At 35.3% G+C, this 23,034-nt stretch overlaps 1 protein-coding gene across 1 annotated transcript in view; it reads right to left on the reverse strand.

The window, feature by feature from the left end:
- Positions 1-1,348: 1,348 nt before the first annotated feature.
- Positions 1,349-23,034, reverse strand: part of LOC132095862 (GPI-anchor transamidase-like) — a 33,322-nt gene continuing 11,636 nt past the window's right edge. The window contains exons 9-11 of the mRNA XM_059500956.1: positions 21,540-21,712; positions 13,912-13,987; positions 1,349-1,732 (exon numbers count right to left, since the gene is read on the reverse strand). Of these exons, the coding sequence (XP_059356939.1) occupies positions 1,616-1,732; positions 13,912-13,987; positions 21,540-21,712 (366 nt within the window). The 3' untranslated portion in view covers positions 1,349-1,615. The remainder of the gene's footprint in view (positions 1,733-13,911; positions 13,988-21,539; positions 21,713-23,034) is intronic.

Consider the following 23,034-nt stretch of genomic DNA (forward strand, 5'->3'; position numbering starts at 1 on the left):
ATCAGTAACTGCAGCAGGTGTTTAACCATTCACAGCTCGCTAATAACTGTTACTAAAAATCATTTCATAATGCTTCTCCATTGTAAAATGTGAGTTCTTTTTTCTCTTTCATTTCACACAGAAAACAAAGAGCTCCAGCTCCTTTTTCCACTATTTTCCCTCTGCTTTTCTGCTTTATTACCCTCCTTCGAATTTAAAGGGAACAGAACATGAAAAAAGCTTTCAGAGAATTTTCACTGTAGACTTTATTCAAAACCTCACCTTTAGCCAGTTTTATAATACATAAAAAAAAACGCACAATGTTAGAGAACGTAAACGGGAAGACAAAATTGCACTGTAGAAATTCTCGTAATGCGTGTCCTCACAAAACGTGAGTGCCAGTGAATATTTTAATGTGAGCTATGCTCTCCTAAACAATCCTCAGTAACCAACAGTTAATGATCCATTAGACAGACAGAAAAAAAGGAAGGAAAAAACTGAATCAGACAGTCCAATTTGTCAGTCTCTCATTCACACTTGCTGTGTAGCTGGGGGTGAATTCGGGCGACCCCTTTTAGAGCACATTCGTAACAGTTCAAGTGCAGAAGAGATGCTAATGGACAGATACAGGACACTGCCACAGGCAAATGGAGCTGTATGGTTGCTGTACATGGAAATTTAGTTTTTTTGTCCATTAATTCCTCATATTTATTGCTGGATGATCTCATGATAATGTCTAGGTCATAAAAAAAAAAAAAAAAAAATACAATTTTGCTTTAAAACAAAGCCTGGTTCATAACATTTTCTCCCCACTTCTTGTCAGTCAGTTGCCAGCAGCGTAATGATGTGTGGGAAAGCTATTTTATTCTCATTGCTAATTGGAAAATAAATGTTATATGAATTTAATTAAGAACAGTAGTGATTACACATCCTGTTATAGCTTGTTGTACTTAATCTGATGTATGCTAATAAAAAAAAAGCATCACTGTATTGCAGTGAGATGTTTCTTTTCATTAGGGACAATATCCTAAAATTAGCTTTTTTTATGCAAAATTTTTACTCATTGTCTCAATTTTGTGGTAAAATATGACCAATAAATTACCCTGAAAAGCATTATCATTTACCACTTTAAATGAAGAATGGAAATTACGCAATTGAAACAACAGATCAGCAATTGCATTTACATATTCAGATTATCTATTTAAAAAACAAAAACTACATCTCATCCCACTAAGAACAGATGAAGAAATCTGGGAGGAATTACAAGTTACAATTCCACATGTGCCATTATGTTAGAAAATAATTGTTGAAGAGATTAAACAATAAATGCAAATAAAGAACAAGCACACAAACCAACAAACAAGTACGCTTCTCCCTGCAAGCTGTCTGTGTGTGTTTAGTTCAAAAGAAAGTCCCTGTGTGAAATTCAAATGGATTTACCGAGAATGTTTGAACGCAAGAAGTCAGTGCATGTCACTTTCAAAAAATTATACATAGCAAAACCCAAAGAAAACAAACTTGCATCAAATAATAAATAAATAACCTATTCCTGACCAAATCAATCATGAACAAAGCAAGGGTGGACTCTTATGAATGCGGTGGGTCCTTTGACCTCTGTGGTGCTGGAAGGGATGAATCAGAAGATGTGTGTGAGATGTTTGATGCCATAGGTCTGGAAAAACACCAGCAAGATCAGAGTCCAGAGCCCCAGAATGAAGCCATCAGGAGGGTGCCAGTCTTTCTGCTTGGGTTTCTGTGAAGACACGTCAGCGACAAGCTGTTTTATATCAAGAAGGACTGAATTTCATTTGCTCTTGATGTACCATGCAAACATACGGCAAGTGTCAAACAATGTCCTCTCCAGTCCAAAACTGTTTTCACAAAACAGAACAAAAGAAAGCAAGAAGAAATGAAATAAGGAGAAAAATAAACAAGTAAAAGAAAGTTTATTTAAAACAAAAACAAAAGAACAACTAAAAGAAAACAATTTAAAGAATGAATTAGAGGAAGATCCAGCAGTCAACAACATAAAAATGAAAGAATTAATGATTAAATGAAAGAAAGAAAAAGAGCATGTAAAACATATAAGAAAGAACAAAAGAAAACACACAAGATGAAAAGAAAGATTGAACAAATGGTAGAATGCTCAACAAATGGTGAGCAAAAATAAACAACTAAAAAATGTACAAAACGAAAAGACAGAAATATGCAGACTCACGTATATAAACATGCACTTTAACATCAGAACTCATCAGCTTCAGTGTTTGCACATTTATAGCTACATCATCACTTTGTGTATGAATATTATACATTTGAATCACCCATCATTAAACATGCATCACCAGATGTGCATTTATATGCTAATGCAGACTGAATATTTTACTGAGAAAATTTTTAGATGTAACCTCTAAAAAGAAAGTGCTCATAACTTTTCTAATTCTAATAGAGGGGTTTGTGAGGGCCTTTGCTGCACTGTAGGTGAACATGAGTGTGTGTTTAACTGCATCCCTTCATTATCAGCCTAAATAAAGCTACAGCCTGAGGCCCGACACGACGCTGACCTAGAAACCAGGCGCATGTACGTATCCACGCTGACCACCAGAGTGCACATAACCTGACTCAAGAATGCCACTGGAACACCGGGAAAGAGCATTGTATGAGAAATCTTGCTTTAGGGAAAGATAATACGGAACATTGGTGCATGTTGTTTATGCCTTGGAGCATAAACTGAGACTCACATTCAAGGTCCTTCCCATCTTCGCTTTGGTGAATATACAATATACGCATATGAAAGAACAATTCAGCCTCAAAGGAAAATTCTGTAATCATTTTTCTCACCCTCATGTTCCCCCCCCCAAAAAAAAAAAATTAAAATTACGAATTTCCATACAATAAAAATGAATGGGGAAAAGCTCCAAAATTTCAGATATGTATATTACAAGTCATACATCAGTTTTGTGTAATATATAAACTGTAAATATATTAGAAAATATTATCCTCTTCTGTTTGTATCCATTCTAATAAGCTGCCGATTGTGGGGTTAGTAAGACAAATTATTCAAAAATTCTAAACGATGTAGTAAAAATAGTAAAAAATTCTTAGAACAATAATTTGAAGATAAAAATCTTTATCACACTTTATTCCATGTTGTTGTAAATCACATACAGTAACAGTTAAAAGCTGTTTAACTGGTTATGAAGCGCTGATGGCAGCCTACACAACAAAAAATCTGCAGGATTAAGCTTGACTCGCCAGTTCTTTTGAGAAAAAAAAACTTTCTTTTTTTTCTCTTTATTTCTTTTTAAGCAGAAAATCAAATGACCAAAAGATACGCTGACCGCAATAACACTTTTATTAGTTTCACTGGGCCTCATTTATCAATCTAATGTAGAAACAAGTGCAGAGAAACGAAACCCAGCCAAACAGGAATTAATCTCATCAAAGAGAAATTGATCTTACTCCAAAAACACATGTTAATCAGGTGATTAAATAGGTGAAACACATGATTAATTGCAATTAATCTTTTGATACTAACACACGTGCAAACACACATGCACACACACACACACATACACACACATATATATATATATATATATATATATATATATATATATATATATATATACATACATATATATTTTTTTCTTTAATGCACTGAATATATATCAGTAAGAGAGCAATAATGAGTTCATCTGCATAATACATTGCAGTTAAGGGTGGAGGACAGCAGAGTGGATGTCCTGAGTGCTAAGGTAGTTAACCTCCACAGAAGATAGGGGCATGGGAGGGTGAAGAATCTACATTAGGGGGCTTCTCACATGGCTGAACACGGACTGATGGATTGACTCTGACAGACGGCTCAGTCCACCTCCAGGAGCAGTCGAGGAGCTGAGCTGGAGTTAACTACAACCACGCTAATGAGGAAGAGGAGGATGGAGTGCGATTATTACCACTTGAAAAGTCAGGTATATCATTGTTTAGATCATGATGTTGAGATTTTCGAAGGCACTCACAAGTAAGTGACACAGTCCTTTGATAGTCAGTAATGGGATCAGACATTTTCACCTGGCGAATGATGAAATAGGTGAAAATTTTCAGACACTGCAAGAGGAACACGAGAGACCAGAATATCAAAGAGTCTTTGGGATGGACTCTTGATTCGTACCAGGAAGACCAACTAGAAACTACCCAGAACACTCCAGCCACCTAACAACGTGCCAAAATCATCTGAAGTGGACAGCATTGGCCAGATGGGCTAGTCATTATTGCAACATAAACCTGGAAAGCATGATCATCATCCTGAGGGGATTTGACAAGCACCAGCTGACTCTATATAAGGGGCTTCCAAACCTTTTTGTCAGTCGAACCCCTTAGCAAAACATTTGTTTGAAGTATCCCATTAGATTTTAAGTTAATATTTCAATAATTAACACATTTGCATGTTCACGAATCTCTGACTTTGGTTAATGGTCATATGCCATGCAATAGATAAAATATTTTATCTCTCCTTTTTTAGTAAATGTAGATTGTGTTTTATATTTGACTAGTTGGATCTTAAAAAATAAAACTGCTCTTTAGTCAAAATAGTCTCTCAGTTTACATTAAATTCACACTGTTGTATTAGAAACTGCTGTGTTTCTCAGAGACGCACAGCAACTCTGCTATGGTTTAAAGGTAATAAGTTCTCTGCAAAATTGAGCAAAAACATAATATTGTGTTTCAAATATAATACAATATCAATTTATTTTCTGAACTTATTTACTGAACATTTAAACTTGTGATATTCAGGACAAAATCCGCACTTGTGTAATACTTCTCACCCTGCTCTTGTGGTATCACTTATTGTATGATATAAATATGAGGCAAAAACTCATACAAAGGCATTTTTGCACCAATATTGGCTTAAAGCAAACAATGTTACCATACTGCATAAGAATGGTGAAATAATCTTATTTCATTAAGGTAAAAAAAGAAGAAAAGAAATACAGTTGTATGTTTCTGTAGCAGTATTTGTTATTAATTAAAAAAATTCCACTTATATCAATAACAAATTATTACTAATTATGCAAATCACTATGATGTGCTTGTTTTGAGGGTGAGGAAAACTATTTTCACCACTGTGTGTGCTACTGCTGCTATTGGGGGAGTCGTGGCCTAGTGATTAGAGAGTTTGACTCCTAACCCTAGGGTTGTGGGTTCGAATCTCAGGCCCGGCAATACCACGACTTAGGTGCCCTTGAGCAAGGCATCGAACCCCCAACTGCTCCCCGGGCGCCACAGCATAAATGGCTGCCCACTGCTCCGGGTGTGTATTCACAGTGTGTGTGTGTGTGTGTGTTCACTGCTCTGTGTGTGTGCACTTTGGATGGGTTAAATGCAGAGCACAAATTCTGAGTAATGGTCACCATACTTGGCTGAATGTCTCTTTCACTTCACTTCACTGCTTCAAATGTATCAAGATTAGTTTCCATGGAGATTAAGACCTCTGTAAAGCTGCTCCATATCTGGGAAATCTGTACTTAACTTGAGTTCTGTTAAAACCGAATACCTTTTCCTTTGTAACAAAGTACATAGTATATGTCATCATTCATGACTTTCCTCAGGTGTTTTAAAAGCAATAATAATAATAATAATAATAATAATAATAATAATAATAGTATTGTTTCTTTATTTGTTTTTACCCTAACGTGACTAACAAGCCAAACAATCATGCTCACATAAATTGATTTTTGGGTGAACTATACCTTTCAGACACTTAAAAAATGGGGTTTTAGAATAACTATTGCTAAAAGGATGAACATGAGTCAAATCACAGACAGTTCATAATTGTAACCCTGGACCACAAAACCAGTCTAAAGTGTAATATATATATATATATATATTTTTGATTTATACATTATCTGAAAGCTGAATAAATATGATTTCCATTGATGTATGGTTTATTAGGATCTGACAATATTTGGCCTGAGATACAACTATTTGGAATCTGAAAAAAAAAAAAAAAAAAAATCTGGAATCTGAAAGTGCAAAAAAAATCTAGATACTTAGGAAATCGCTTTTGAAGTTGCCAAAATGAATACTTAGCAAAGCATACTAATCAAAAATTACGTTTTGATATATTCAAAAAAATTTCATAGAACATGGTCTTGACTTAATATCCTAATGATTTTTGGCATAAAAGACAAATCTATAATTTTGACCCATACAATGTTTGTTTGGCTATTGCTAAAAATATACCCCAGCGACTTAAGACTGGTTTTGTGGTATCATTTTCAAGTCCACCACCACGTTGTTTAAATAGCAAATGCACTTGCACCCATTTGTTCGCCAATGGGCCTGCTGGTCTCAAAACAACTGCTCCATTGCCCAACTAAAACCTGGTCTAAAGTCAATGGCACAGTATTTTTTATATATTTTTTTTATTCAAAAGGCATGTTAGGAAATATGTGCCTATTGGCACATCGGATGCACAACACAAGTACTCTACACTGTGTTTATTAAACAAAGCATCACACAAACATGCCCTAAATGCATCTGCACCATGCGCTTCAGACCATGCACTGAGATTGTTAAAATAGGGTCCTACATCTCAGAGACACGTTTATGACTGCACATGAGCATTGGCTGGTCTAGACTAAAAAATAAGCGTTTTTAAAATGCTATTTGAGCATAAGGAACACAGTTTAAAGGGCATTTCATTTTAGATTTTGTTGGTGATTTGAAATGTGTAATTTAACTGTGATCTCAGCAAGCAGTTTTTGAGATTTCAGGATTTCCCTATTCATTTAAAAGGACTTGTTTTTGGATGCCCAAAATAGCTGCCCAGAGGCATTGGAAATATGACCACTGGTTGAACAGACTTTCCCTGAAAGGGACTTTGGTAGAACACACCTAGAAGCTTGAAAGTTTTGGGTCATGGACAAACTGGTGAACACTGAAAAAAAAGTTCTCTGATAAATCATACTTTGTGCATTGAAATTGTACTGCATTCTGCCATAAAAACCTCATGCTATTCAGTGAGGAAATTATTTTCGTTTGACTGGTTCACAACCCAGGCAAAAAGGACAAAAGGAGTACAGCCATGCATCCTCCTCCTTCAGCTTTGATTCCCTAAAGCCATAGCGCTGAAGCATCAAACTGTCAAGCCAACAAATAACTATTCAAAGCTGAAGACAAGCATTCTCAGAGCAAAATCATTGCAACAAGCAGAGTAATTGAGTTGGGAGAAAAGCACCTTCAGCTGAGTACACTGTGATTAGTCTCTGACATTTAAAGCCTGATTTAGAAGCAAGAATGATCGCTGCACATAGGGGATAACCTCATCCTTAGCCAGAGATAGACGGGTTGACACAAAAGGCAGCACGACTAACAAGTGCTCTTAGAAAGAAAAGATGAGGTTATGGTCCAGTGTTCCCACTGTTATGACCTCAAACATGGACTGTAACTTCTGTTAAATAAATTTATTGTGGGATTTCACTAAGAATGAACTGGGGCCACAGATCAAATCACCCTAAATCAAAGCACCCTAAAAAATGTATCACGGTTTCCAAAAAAAACAAAAACAAAACTGTTTACATCAAATGTTTTCAACATTGATAACAATAATAACAATTATCAATAATTAAGCACCAATGACAATGAACAACTATGTACCAAATATGCATGCTACTATGATAATGTGATTATGTGGATCATGTGAAAACTAGAGTAAGTTCTATTGAGATTAATTCAGATTTGCCATCACATGGATAAATTATATTTTAAATCATATTAAAATAGAAAGCAGTTCTTCTAAATTGAAATAACAATTTAGAATATTACTTTATTTTTCATCAAATAAAGACACCTTTGATGAGCATAAGAGACTTCTTTCAAAAAAGAAAAACAATAATAATAATTTATTCCAAACTCTTCACATGAATGAGTAAATCAGTCTAAATCAGTTACAAAGCCCATAAATCAGTATAAAATTTTAAATATTTACCACAATTCTGCAGGCCACTTATGAGTGCGCAGTTGTAGAGGATGCAGCTGATTATAATATCTGTCATACTTTACTGAGACTGTACAGCATTACTCCACCGCTGTGCTCTAGGGATAAGAATGAGTCTTTAAAAGGCAGAAAATAAGCTCAACTTCACTGCGCATCCATATACATGGAGTTATAATGCTCTTCTCCTTCAATGTATCATCATTTGATGAATTACTTAATATTATTTACTTATTTTATTAATTAATTTGACTTATTTCTTAAAATTTACATTAACACAATTCCTAAAAAACCACCTGCTTACAGTAAAGACAATGTACTAAGAAAGAAGGGATATTTATGGTAGAACAATGAAAATGAATTGAATTACTATATGTCTGGTGCACAAATAGTGCTTGGTCCAACTGGATTGAAGGTGATTAGTTAACATGTTGCAGATGTTGCTACGTGCAAAGGTGTTAAAACTATTCGTGAATTCACCCTGAAGTCTCAAAGAAACTGAAAATATAATTATTCATCCTTGGTGTATATTGGTTTGGCTATCTTAAATAATTCTATGCTCTTCTCAAATGCTCTTTTAATCTGTCCATTTTAAGAGTTATTTAACTGAACTTTGATCATTAATCCAAGACGAGACATCTTAAACTACTGAATATCTGAAAACTTTAAACTGATGTTGGCTTGCAAAGAATTACTTTAAAGTATCAGTCATCATCAAACTTGAACTGGCCTATGGCTACACTGCATATTAAACATGTAAATCAATTCTGAACAGAGATTGGAAAAAAATGACTTCCATTTTCAGTGTATGGTTTAAGAATATCTTGACCAGGGGAAGTACAAAAGCATATCCCTTAGGCCAGCAGAAAGCATGATAAAAAATAATATATCAATTATGTATTATATAAGTATTTCTAAATTTACATTATAATAACAAAAGTTACCTTTTTTCAAATAAAGAAATTGTTTTAAATGTTTAAAAACATTCCTATGTAGTCATAGTGAGAGATGTGTAGAATTATTAAAATGAATATTTTAAGAACACAAGAACAAGAATGTTAAACACCTATTTTGAAACAGAGCAAGAAAAACAGCTTCATTATCTGTGACGAGGGCCACAGGAGAATCTGACCTGAAAACCACACCCTTATTTTTTGAGCATTACATTTATTTCGTTTTTCCAAATTTTACAAAACATTTCCTGCATCACAGCACTGCACATCTGCATTAAATTCTGCTGTCATATAGTCTCTATGATACTCTGATCCCTAGTAATGTCTTGAGATTTTTGCCTTCATAGTTCTTAAAGAGTAACTAAACCCTAAACCAACTTTTTTAGTTAATGATCTATAAGAATGGGGCTTTATTAGTGCTGTTCATTGATTCGAGTAACTTTTTTGACATTTGAGTATAAAGTGTATTAATTCTACAATATATGGTGTAAAAACGTCTGAGTGCTGCCCTCTTCAGGTTGAACGGTGGCTACTGCAGTTGATTTTTCCTATTGGATGTTGCGGTGTCAAGTGACGTAAGCGGTGGCAGGTGACGTAAGCAGTTTCCAGCTCACCACGCCCCTTGGTACGAGCTACCACGCCCTTGTCAGTATAAAACCATCAAAATCACTGTAATGAGTCAGGAGCTGGAATTGTGAATATTGGTAATGACCAGGATAGACTAATATAGCATCTATTTAGCATAGCAATTATATAGTTATTTAGATCTTCAAGTTAGCGTAGATTTATCTGTATTTAGTACAGTGGTCAGGATGGTACGGAGGTGTGTTGCTGGTTGCGACAGCACTGCTGGACTGCATAGTTTTCCAGCAGACTTTAAAATTAACCGCCAGAGGTTGCATGCATTTGGCCTGGAAGACCGTGAGTTCCCGCCTAGAGCTCGAGTGTGCAAACTGCGTTTTACACGGGATTGCTTCTCCAACGCAATGGAGGTGGAAATGGGCTTCTTCACACAGCTCGCGCTGAAAAGCGACGCGGTGCGGGAGTTAAGACCGCAGTTTGAGCCAGCGGCTCGAGTTGATATGAACAGACACCTCGACATCCTCCACTTCAGGTGAAAGTGGGGGAGAAAAGTCCTCTACTTCAAATGATCGCTCTGTTGCAAAGCTACTTGCGTCATTACAGTCACTCTCCATTTTAGCGTCTCTGACAGCAGCTGTCAATCAATCCGTCACTGCGGGTCTCAGGATCACGCCGCACTCGCTCAGCCCCGCCCTAGGTTCGTCCCCTCTATCTCCGCTGTGATCTGCCCACTTTTAAGCATTTTTCAAATATTGTCAGTGGGTGGAGTCAGGCTGTGACCAGGGGTTTAGTTCCCCTTTAAAAATTGCTTAGAAAAAGTGCAGAAAGTTACACACCAAAGTTAATTACAGAGTTAGGCTTACATCACGATTTTGAATAAGTTTTCACTGTGAGTGAGTCCCTTTATAGAAAAAAACAACAACATTATGTTTTCCACATTGTTCACATGTGATTTTAACATGTAAATGTCACATATGCAAAATGATTCTGCACATGTGTCATTTTAGAAATCAATAAAATTCATGTAGTTTTTCTGTACAGGACCACCCAGCATAATGCCACAAAAACTAAGCTAGTAACAAAATGTCCTGTTACTTGCTGTTTCTCATGGTTGCAGCTGGACATATGGTACAAAAAGTAGCTTAGATTTCATCACCCCTGCTAGGACAATGTGTTAGGGGTATATGCATTAAAACAGTGAGGTTTACCATAGCCAGTATCATTAATAAGATGTAAAAGAGCAGGACTGGCCCAGAGCTGGTTTGTATTTTAATATATCTGGCAATTCATTACACAGCATCCTACAAAACACTAATTTTCTTCCTCAATCCAAGAATCTGTTGCAGAAAACTATGGGATGAAATAAGACTCAAAATTATTAATAGATCCATGCAAAAATATCAATGTACTACATCAATTTAGGAACCACAAACAAATGGCTTTCAATTTGATTCAGGATTAAATGATTGTGCAGGCTATTGTCACTAAGTTCTTGTTTGGCCAAATTAATATAAGCTCTTCTGTGTCTTAAGACAAGTTAAGTTAGAACAAGTTCAATAAAACACTATTATTGTATTTCTATGGGCAGAGGAGAATAGCCAAACCAAAAAGAAACAAAGAAAACACAATGTAACATTCATAAAACTGTACACAATGGAATGCGCACGTGAGTGGGGCTGTAGTGCCATCTAGTGGTCGCTGTTTTTCTTTGGCTTAGCTGGGCGTGGATCGCGAGCTGTGTGTGTGTGGATTGGGTAAGGCTTAAAGGGCGGAACGAAAGTCTCAAAATTCAAATGAATCAAATAAAATAGACTCAGAATAGCAAATTATGATAATTTAATACAAACTATAACATTTGTATATGTCTATATTTGAACAAAATGCTGCACATTAATGTAATTCTTAACTCTGCAGACACCGGTTGAAAAGCATTTGTTTCAGTGTAGTGATGCACATTCGCAAATTTTACAAATTGTGTACACGTTAATGAATTGCACTGGGCCTTGTTCGTTAGTAGTTGTGTGTGTGTGTGGGACGTGAAATGCTGAAAACTTTGAAAATGAAGTCTCAAAATCCAAATGAACTGAACAAGATCGACTCGAACTAGACGAAAATTAATGCACGCGTGTCACCCGATCCACATATGCATGGATTCCTTTTTCCATGAACAATTTATGATATGTTAATGCAGAACAGAACATTTATATTCGCAAACATGTCTGTATACAGTATGTACAAATCGCTGCACAATCATTTAATCCCGAATCAAATCGAAAGGCATTTGTTTGTGGTTCGTAAGATACATGTATAAAATTTATGTAGTACATTGATATTTTTGCGTGCATCTATTAATCATTTTGAGTCTAATTTAATCCCATAGAAAACTGTGGCACACAATCAACTTCCACCTGAAGCAAATCTGCCAAAATTATACCTGAACAGCTTTTTGTTCGCATCATAAGACGACTGTGGATTTATGTACAAAAGTAAGATGATAAATTGGACATGTTTGGACATACAGAGAATAGCAACAAAAAAAAAACGGATTTAAAATTATTTAACCAGTTAAGTTCATATGAGATCACAGCGTTTGGTCTTCAGACGGAATCATTTCAAATGCTTGGACATTTTGTCCAGAAGTAATATTTTAATAAAGGAATCAGTAAAGAGACTCTCAGCTCAACATTCTCACTAATAAAAATTAATGAAGAGAAAAAAAAAAGAAATGGATACAGAGAGATCAAAGGTTCTGATGTAGCCTGCATGAGGCCAGTAATAGAGTCCACACGCAGTGGGAGGGAGCGTCCAATCATCAGACTCCAGACTGAATGAATGCTAGAAGGACGACTTATCCCACTACATATCTCCTGCATTACCCCACTGAATAGAACATTCACATATTTATAAATGTCATCTGCAAAGCTCCGTTATGACAGTTAGATATCATCAATCATGACAGCCCTGAATCCTTAGCAATATCCTGTAGCCCTCCTGGGGTTTGGCCGGAAAAACCACAGTATCAAAAAATTGACAGGTGTTCCTTCAGTCACGATTGAATATGACAATCCCTGTATCGCATTCTGGAAAATATTCAGATGTATCAAAGAAAAAGCAATACTGAAATATGTCCTAGATTTAAGCAGGTATTTAGGAGAAGTACATCAATAGTCTGTGTCCGCCTCTAACATTTGGTTCATTCCAAGGTGGTTTGCAAGGATTTTGGCTGATATGTGAATGCTGGAAATTAATTCAGACCTCTCTAAGGCCAGAAACATATTTTATGAAAGTACATGGATGCCAGGATGAGAATACAGTGATTTATTAAATAATCAGATGTAAATTTAGTGCAAATAACACTTGGAAATAAAACTACTATAAAACCGGGATATATAGCAAATGTAATTTTTGCATTCATATTTGCTACAACTGAAAAATAAAACAATACTCTTGCTTTCCACTCCTTTCCAGATAAGGGGACAATTATATAGAGGGATGGATTATGGCAGCAGATGTCAAAATTACAGTCACGCCCTATGCAGCACTATTAGAAACTGCATTGCAGCTTTGTTAACTATTTTCCTGTCATTTAATGGCAGGGTAAAATAACTCAGAATATAAATGTACATTCATACATAAAAAAAGCTAGATTTACACAAGTTAAAAAAGGAATGTTTCAAATGAAGGAGCAATTGAACATTTTTAATGTTAATGAAGGATAAATAAAGGTCATTTCACACCAAAGGAGATGCAAAAAAGAGAAACAAAACATATGAATGTTTCTTTCAGACCAAGAGTGAAATGAATATGAGTTCTATTAGGAAAAGTAAAATCACGCATGTGATTACATTATTTAAAGAGAATCAAGTTGAACATTCTCATTTCAATAATTAAATACATTAGCATATGTAATCACTTAATAAACTGAGATTAAATCCATAAAGTATGATTGGGCTATTTCGCAAATTTTTGAAGTACTGCAGGTTTGCATAAAAATCTCTGTTTGCATTTCCTTGTGTTTTTATTCATTTTGATGAATTATCTACAGTATCTAACTATCTATCTATCTATTAAGCGCTGTTGCAGGTCTATATTTCAGAAGCATACACATTTACTTCGAGTACATTTTACTACAATTTTATCTTAAAATAACCTGAACAGGTTATTGCTTTAACTTCAGTAAATCCCATTATCGCTATTATTTTAATAAAAAAGCAATTAAATGAAAAGAGAAAAATATGTAAATGGAAAAGCTGTGGCTTAGGTGAGTGATTTGGATTCACCTCCTTTGATCAAATACATATTTCAGTTGATAACAGGTTTCAGTAAGCATCCCGTTAAACACTCATCCTGCTGTTTTCCAACCATTTCCTCAGCTACACTTTCCAACAACAACTATAGTCTTACCTGATGAATAATTTCAGCCACTGGAAGTTGGTCCACATACGACAAAGATTCGATTTGCATATCGCCACTTCCAGACCTGAGGAAAAGAAAAGAAAATAATAGATAACAGTATTAATGACAGACAAAACAAGTCCTTTTTAAATGTAATGTTTTCAGACTTGGCCTGTGGTAAAAACTAAGCAAATTACTTGTTTTGTGTTCCGTAAAATTGAAGCACCCCCTAATCTAGCTACATTACGATGCAGTGGGCTGAAGAAGCCAAAGCCTCACCACTGTTAGCCATCCTCAGGACCAGACGAAATAGTCTGCTTTAGCCTGGCTGTCTATAACCTCTTTGAATTAAATTCAGTATGCAGCCCTCAATTCCACACAACAACTGACTGAGGCCGAGAGTGATCTGGAGTGGAAGGTACCAAAACGAAAACAAATAGTCTCTGATAATGAATGGAGGGAAGAAAAGAGAATGTGGTAGAAAGCCCCCATGAAATTCCACTGGACTACATTTTTGTGGAATCTGTAATTTCTCTGTAAGAAAATAATGCATTCAGAGTTAGCTGAAGCAACACTATACAGTTAGCTGACAAATAAAATGAATCAAGCAATTTAAATATTCGTTGGGTTACATGAGGTTGATGATTGACAGGTAATTTTAGAGGTGTCTTTGCTATTCACTGAACAAACTGAAAAGTGTTTGCATGAAGAATGAGGACCGGAGTTTAACAAAACGATGTGTTGGAGAGCAGAGGCAATTGGTAATCTATAGTTGGGCACAGCATTTCAGACGACAAATCATTCCTGTATTTCAATGAGCGACCTGGCCAACCAATTCACGGTCTACCGGGATGAGTCTTTTTTCTGTTAGTTGACAAAATGGCCTGTCATTCTAGCCATGTGTATGGTATAGGCACATTGAACCACTTTTGGTCTCAGTTCAAATGGCTAGACTTGAATTACTGCAAAAGGAAAAGCAACAAGAGCACAGCTACATTATTTACTGTGAGCCTGTCGGCTACAACATCCACACTCAAACAATGGAACAGTAATAAAAACATTGCAGTAGCAATGTAACAAATCGTTTTTCACTGTTTCAAGTAATAATATAAATTGTGTGTGTGCTGCTATGCATCAGATTTTAGGCATTTTGGGAGGTTGTTTGGTTGTTTCGTACTTGGCCAAGTCAAAAAGAGCCTACCTTCTTTATAAAATTCTGATCCAAAGATCTAGATGCATGCTAGTATGTCAGATTCATCCTTCAAATCCTTATTGAGAATCTCTTTAACAAACTGTACAGTTCAAGATGTAATTTGACAAGTTGCACAACAAAATGTAATACTTAGGCCTAATTACAAACAACAATTACTGTCACAGAGGTTGCAGAGTATCTGCAGGGTTTCTACTCAACTCCATTATTGTTGTTGCTACATCACACTGCATTTAAATAAAGGTCTAGACAAATCAAAGCGACAAAAATGAACACCACCTCACATTGCCTGCCTTTTAGCCAGATTGCTGTTTCATCAAACCGCAGAAACTACATCCATTGGCCAATTAGCATTAGCATGTATGTTCTGTGCCTGTGTGAGCAGAAAATAACTCTCCATACCAGCAGGTGGCAGTAGTCTGTATTCATCATTCAAGAAGAGAAACCAAAAGACTTACTCTGTATCTGAAATTGTATACAGTACTACACAGTATGCGAAAAACAGTACACCAAAAGAGTAGTGTGTTACTACTCTAATAGTACGAATTCATAGTATTCGAAAAAGGTGAGGCGAAAAGTAGGCGAAAAGTACACCTACTACTTCTGCCCGCATTCTGAAGTGTGCATTCGATGGACACATTACTGTCCCATGAGGCCTCGGGAGAGGATTTATGAATGGCTGTGAAGTAAGGCAACTGACAATGAAAAGTCACACAATAGTAACAACATGATGGCTATAAAATGTCCGAATTATTTTCATACTACCCGTATTCAATACTATATAGAACTTCCTTTTTTTTATCGGTTACTAAGTAAGTTCGAATTAGGGCTGGGCGACAAAACATTAAAGAAAATGATTGTGATGTCATTTTTCCTGATAAAACAATAACAAGAGTTTGATAAATGTTCCATATAATGTTTATGCACCAAAAGAGGAATAAAACAGTGCTACTCATGCGAACAATGCCTCATTGACCATTTATCCGCTTGGCCCAAAGTCTAAATGCTGCGCAGCGCAAGCTTACTTGAGCAAATGTGTTTTCTCACTGATGAGTCTCGGTCACGCAAAGCACTGTGAGATCTAGTTTGAGGCCCTCAAATTCAGCAAAAAACACAAATTACTCGGTGAACTAGTTTAAAGCCAGTTGAAATGGCACTGACAAACAGGAGAAACACTATGCACAATGACGCATTTAACATGGATTTACTGTAGTAACACTAAGTGCACCATGGTACTGTGGCAGAAATGTGGGTTAATCATAAGAAATGTTTTGATATTATTTATGTACACATTAATTAAATGTATTAAAGTATTTCAGTATTTCTATGTGATTAAGCTATAGAGTTAATGCATTTATACTAAATATCTTTAGACTACTGGTTTTCATACAAATACCTAGAAACCATATATAAATATTTACCATACCAATGTGTGGTTTTAACTGTGGCTATCATGATATGTATGCTACTATGCAAGACCAGTGGTTAATATTATTAAAACTTAAAACAGTCAGAGTAATTACATTTCACCATATAGGAATGAGGTAATAAAGATTTGAAATTTATAATGATAGTTATCAATATCAACTGATATGAAAACTTTTATCCTGATCATTTTTTTGGCCATATCTCCCAACCATAGTTCAAATTCAAAGCTAGTACCTACTCAGACAGTATGTGATTGTGCATGCACCACTAGGGCTGATGATATATTATGAGAAGCCCATATGAATTTGTTTTTTAAATGCTTCCATTACTTCTGTCTGCTTCTTCTCTTTTCACTAAGCTGAACAGCAAATCAGAGTGATTTTTCACTTACGGACTATAGCTCCAATTCAACATTTCTTATAATTAGAATTTTAAAAAAAAACACAGACAGAAGTTCGACTAAGTGCAACGAGGCCATTAATGACGACACACTGGCCGATGGACAATAATCAGACTGATGTGTCACGTAAACCATAAACGATCTCATGAAATCAAAACTGAACAATTTTACTTTTCTGCACATTACTATTCATGCAGTAAACAATTAATCAGCGCAAGTTAATCCACAAATGTCTGTCTTCATAATCTTAATATGAAAATGTACTTCCCCTCTGGAATGGCATTTCTCTGTTAAGCTTGGGTTGGACAACCTAAACCTCACCCCTCCAACCATCAGTCTACTTTAGGTGTGCTTAAAATCAAGCTCTGCACTCTGATTTATTCATTCAATATTCAGTTTTACTCTGAAATACATCACAATATTGAAGTAAAGTGGGTAGCAACTTCATAAGGACTTTAAAGTGAAGCTCTGCTTTGTTGCATCACCAACAGTCGTTCTTGCATAATTGGAAAATTGCCGCTGGTAATTGGAAACTCTCAATGAAAACTAATGCCTTCCTGTCGATTTACCACTGTAAATTGCTGTTGGTGTGAACGCACCTTCAGATTCTTGTTGAAAACTGTAAGCATGCGCATTAGTAATGATACTTGCCTTAGCAAACACCACTAATAAGCGCCAAAGCATTTCGGGAAACATCTGCCAATTCAAGCTAATGAGTCATTTAAAGTGACTCAAAATTATTCAACATCCATCACTGCATTTTGCAACTATTTTAACAGGATGAACTTTTAATCAAAGTTCCTTTGGTCCATTTATAAGAAAAACCATTAGAACGTGTCTACAGAGGGTGAGTGTGTACTGAGAGTACACTTTCCTTTCCTTTATGCCCATGCCGCATCTCCTGATTTATTTTTCATTTGGTAACATCACCTGACATTTAATTACTGTGAGACTTGAGACCTGCACTAGGCAGTCAACATCATCACCTTGGCCGAACCTGAATTTCAATACAATCTCGTAAAGAGTGGGTACGTATCATAAAGACAAGTGGGGAGTCTATTAAACCATCCTCCTCTGTAAAACTTAATTTACCTAATGGAAGCCCTCTGATACAGCAGCAGAGACTGCAGAGAAAAGGAGGTGGAAAACAGGATAGCTGCAGAAAGATTTAGTGTCGTAATGCCTTTACTCTCATGCTCCGAGAGATGTCTCATGGAGAGGGAAAATAAAAGTTGTGTAGCTTTTAAGCACACTGAAAAACAATGTTCTGCTATGCTGAAGCCTGAAGGGGTTATTCACCCAAAAAGGCATATTCTGTCATCATTTACAATCCAGTGTGACCTTTCTTTAAAGGAACAAACATTTTTGGAAGACTACACTTGCTACTTTTTACTATAAGTTAATGCTGGGGTTTAACAGACCTGACTTGAGCTGAATAATGACACTATAGTCTTCTGAACTATAGTTGAAATGAACTCGGCAACACTGACCCTGTTATTAAATCAAAATTAGAAAAATTAAAAATGAGCTGACACTATTGTCTCCTATAGAGCTGCTCTTTCATAATTTGCTGTTTGTTATACTGTGAAATTGCTTTGTAACAATCAAATGAATTGAATTAAATGCTATGAAGATTAGAAAAAAGGCATAATGCTGTTTACATAATCTGACTTGTAACCCTGACAATTGTAAGTAATTAAATAATAATGCAATAATTTGGAAAAACTTGAATTAGGATTCAGATTTAGGTCTAAATGTAATTTGATTTGAATCATGTGCTGCTGCTATTCCAATACAGCTACAGTAGATAAAGTTTATTCACTTCACTATGATGCTGAGGAATCTAATACATGTTTATCTAGTCTTATCCACACACTGACTGCATTACAGATTAGTTTGACAGCACAGAAAACCTGAAATATATTTTTTCCTTTTCAGATTAGCAAACCAAGAAATACTACTGCCATCTCGTGGCCGACTTGTTTCACAACAATGCATGCAAATGCTATGCTTTTTTGTTTTTTTACAATCTCTAGCACACATTTATCAGTACTTGGGTCACTTTTTCAAAACTCTTCTCACAGTGAGCACAACAGCTTTCTTCAAAGGCTAAACTGTGGATCAGCTATCATCGCTTTGGCACAAAATGCATTCAATGACTCCATCAAACTGAATTATTTCCTGGACAACCACCATCAAAATTTGCATGTTGACATACACTTTATAACACTGTTAAACTTATGTTCAAAACATAAGGGAATACAAAACTGAAACTGAAATCTCTTTCCAAAATAAAGAATGAAACACTACCAAAACAATTGCATGAACTCCTGCATGGTGTTAGCCTTTTCAATTTCATTGCCATTCATACCAAAGGGTAAACTAGGAAAAATGTTGTATATAGACCATGTAACATATACAGTAGTGAACTGTAACAGCAGAAACAAAAGAAACAACCTTGGTTGATAACCTTTGCTATTGTTATAGAACAATGAGTTGATTTGAGATATGTATGAAGGGTTTTGGTAGTATTATTGCATTTTGAATGTGAAATTAAACCTGAGCTAAGCTGAAGGTTCATTAGTAGAGCTGTGTAAAACAGTGACCTAAGCAATGGGAAATGGGTCCTGGGAATTGTTATTTAATTTAAGAGTGTTATTTAAAAAAATAAAATAAATAAATAACATCCTGAAACTATGATCAAAACTACAACCTCATATCTTTAAGACAAAATTATGCACCAACACTTTATTTAAAATATATATTTACCTCAATTTAACTGAGAATCCATGTATCATTTTCCAGAGTAAATATTAAAGTAAAACAGTACTAATGCTGTGCTTTATATATATATATATATGTGCTTATTTATATATAAAAAAAAAAAAAAACTGGGAAAAGACAATCCGTATAGGTTTGGATGTGAATGAAATCCATCAAATGTATACAAAAAATTTGAAAATAAAAAGAATCCTAATGTAAGATGAAAACTATAAACAATTCAAAAACAAAACAACAACAAACAATCAACTTAATATTCAGAAATATCTTTTGGATAAAGAAAGGAACAATCACATGTGTATTGTGAATCGGCATATTCAGTATTGTAAAGAGAATCAGATTTACATCACAGGTAATTGTTACTGTACTGTAGCTGTGGTCAGAAGCCCCTGTATGAGCTCACAAACTCCAGCTTCTATTGGGATTTCATATTCCTTTCAGCCCACCACAGAAAAGGTCAACTGCAGTAGCACAGACCTCATCTGGGACAAAACTTTCCTTCTTTTTTTCCGCCCCCCTCTTGTACATTTTCCTCGTTTTATTTGAGCACTTTGTTTGGACCTGAATCAGATGGACCCTTTCATAGCTACATTATTTACAGTGAAATTCTGAAGGGTGTTTTATAATAATAATTCTACTTCACATAGAGTTCACATAGAGAGAACTGTATACTAAACATGTTTAGACTGGGAGAACAATGCGATTGTTTTGAAAAAAACAGTCTGACAGATTTGAAACTTATCTCTTTTTAAAAGAAATTGCTCTTCTAGAAGAAACATCTTTAGCTAGTAAAATGGATTGCAGCAGGACTTCACCATTTATAGTCTTATTATCATTAAAAGTAAAATGGTATTTATCAACAACAGTAGACATATTTATCTTACTGGAAACTCATGTGACCCGATTTGGCAAGGATCACAGTAACCATGGTGAAGCAGTATGCAAAATCATTAACGGGTCATTAGAGGAGTCAATATCACTAATAAGGCTTTTAATAGTGAACAGCCACAATGCTTCTAATGCTTGATTAAATTAGACTGTTTGCTCTGGAACATTCAAACTGGGTTAATTAAGGCTGCTGCTATAACCGCTAAACGTTCATTTAAAAAACATTAATTATGCCAGACTGAAGAAAATCGACAATTATCTGGCAGAATTTTATTCTTATTATTATTATATGGTTATATAATTGCTATCTATCTATCTATCTATCTATCTATCTATCTATCTATCTATCTATCTATCTATCTATCTATCTATCTATCTATCTATCTATCTATCTATCTATCTATCCATTCAACCATCCAGAAACAAGCTTCCATATTAAAGGGACATTCCACCCCAAAATTTAACTACACAGTTTTGTTTCCATTGGTTTTCACTGTATGGACAAATGCTCCACAGAAGAAAAAAAAGTCATCGTGAGGGTGAGTAAACAATACTATTTTTTTTTTGGGGTGGACTATGGCTTTAGGAGTCAAATCATTTTCCACCACAGTTAACATAAAAAAAACTGAAAAAAAAGAAAAATAGTTGTAAAATCTTGTCACTTAAATGCATGGTCCCAATGAACAGAATTTATCACGATTCTCGGCCCCGCACATTATACCACAAATTAATGTCTATTAGTATTTAAGCTTTCAATGATTATACAGGCAGTATAAGCCAACTGCATTCAATTATATACAATCCTGCTTTTTATCCAACAAAGTCAACACTGAATGGGCTAATTAACTCAATTCACTACAGAAGACACTGCATTTTTCCAGGAAACTGTAATGCTCAATATCATTTAGAGTATAATGACTGTGTTCTCACCTCTGTATCGTCGGCTTTACAGAAGATGTCAGATTGATAGTGTCCTTGGTGTTCTCCACTTTGTGGACACTTCCAAAAAAGTCAGTGATGAGGACGCTCCCGGGATTCCTCTGGAACAGGTCAGTACGGTGACCCGGAGTGGACACACACTGACTCTGTGGGCACACCTTAAACTGAAACAAATACGCAACTGTCAGTCAAATAGGACTGAGACTCCGAAAGAGATTAATTATGGGTTGCCAAGTTCTAAGAGCGCATTCACTCCCAAATGGATTTGCAGTTTAATTGAACTGTCAGCTGTCAGAAATGAATAAAAAAAATTATAAATAACAAAAGTTACCATTTAAATAACCTCTGTTCCTATACATTCAGCCATGGTTTACAGGAAAATGTCACTAATATGTGATCTTGTGAATTCTTACAAAAACAGATTATAAAGATTAATGAAAATCAGCTTGCAGATGAAACATGGACATGAAAAAAGCAACCGGTAAAAGCTGTTAAAACCTCATGGAGGGTTTCAAAATCATTTTCATTTTAAATATATGGAACAAATGTAATTAAAATGTTACCCTGTATACATTCCATTCTGAAGGATTAAACATTTGTTTCTCAATGTGTCCACATTCTGTAAGGTTTAAGCCATTATCTAAACACTTTTTACTCTTAATCCACCCTAAGCTCTAAATCATCCTTTTCACTATGACCTCAGGATGAAATATTTTAAGACCAAATCCTGTCCAGCTGGAATGCAGTGTGTGTCAACATTAAATTGCATTCACCATTGACAATTAATTTTTTCTTTTCCGTAATATGGCATATTTCACTGAACATTCTGAAACTGAATATTCAAAGAAATTCAATCATGTCTGATTTTATTCACTGGGAAATGATTGGATTGTGAAAGGTGGACTTTCTGTATCAGAATGGAGCCAGACTTGAATGCGAGTTTACAGTTGATTGTGGAAAGAATGGAAATTTTGACCTGCTGGGTACAGAGACTCTTTTTTTTTCCTCACTGGAATAGCTTCCGCATATGAATAATGCACGGTAAGACCAGTAATGTGGACTAAGATGGTTGATTTAACAGGAACATGTTTAGAGGCATATCATCTTACAATAACGACTGCATTGTTTAGTCCGCATCTCTGTAAACATGCCAATATAAAACTATTTTAAAACGATTCAAGCCTACCTAATCAGAAGAATTTAATACAATTCACCGAGAACATCAAGAGGTCCTTTGAAAATGTTTGTTAAATGCATGTTAAATCATTTGAGAACTAATGCAATAAATAAGCTTATTAAATTCATAAGCTGCAACTGCTAAATCAAAAGACAAAAAAAAAGACCAAGTAATTTTATAAATTCTTGACTATTTGGATGTTAATGAAAAGAAAAAGCAGCTATAAATAAAAACATCACAGTCCATCATTTGCATTATGTATTCAGAATACAACATAGATGACATATCAAATGTTTAAACTGAGAAAAT

The sequence above is a fragment of the Carassius carassius genome, chromosome 20 (genome assembly GCF_963082965.1).
Source record: "Carassius carassius chromosome 20, fCarCar2.1, whole genome shotgun sequence".
NCBI classification, from domain to species: domain Eukaryota; kingdom Metazoa; phylum Chordata; class Actinopteri; order Cypriniformes; family Cyprinidae; genus Carassius; species Carassius carassius.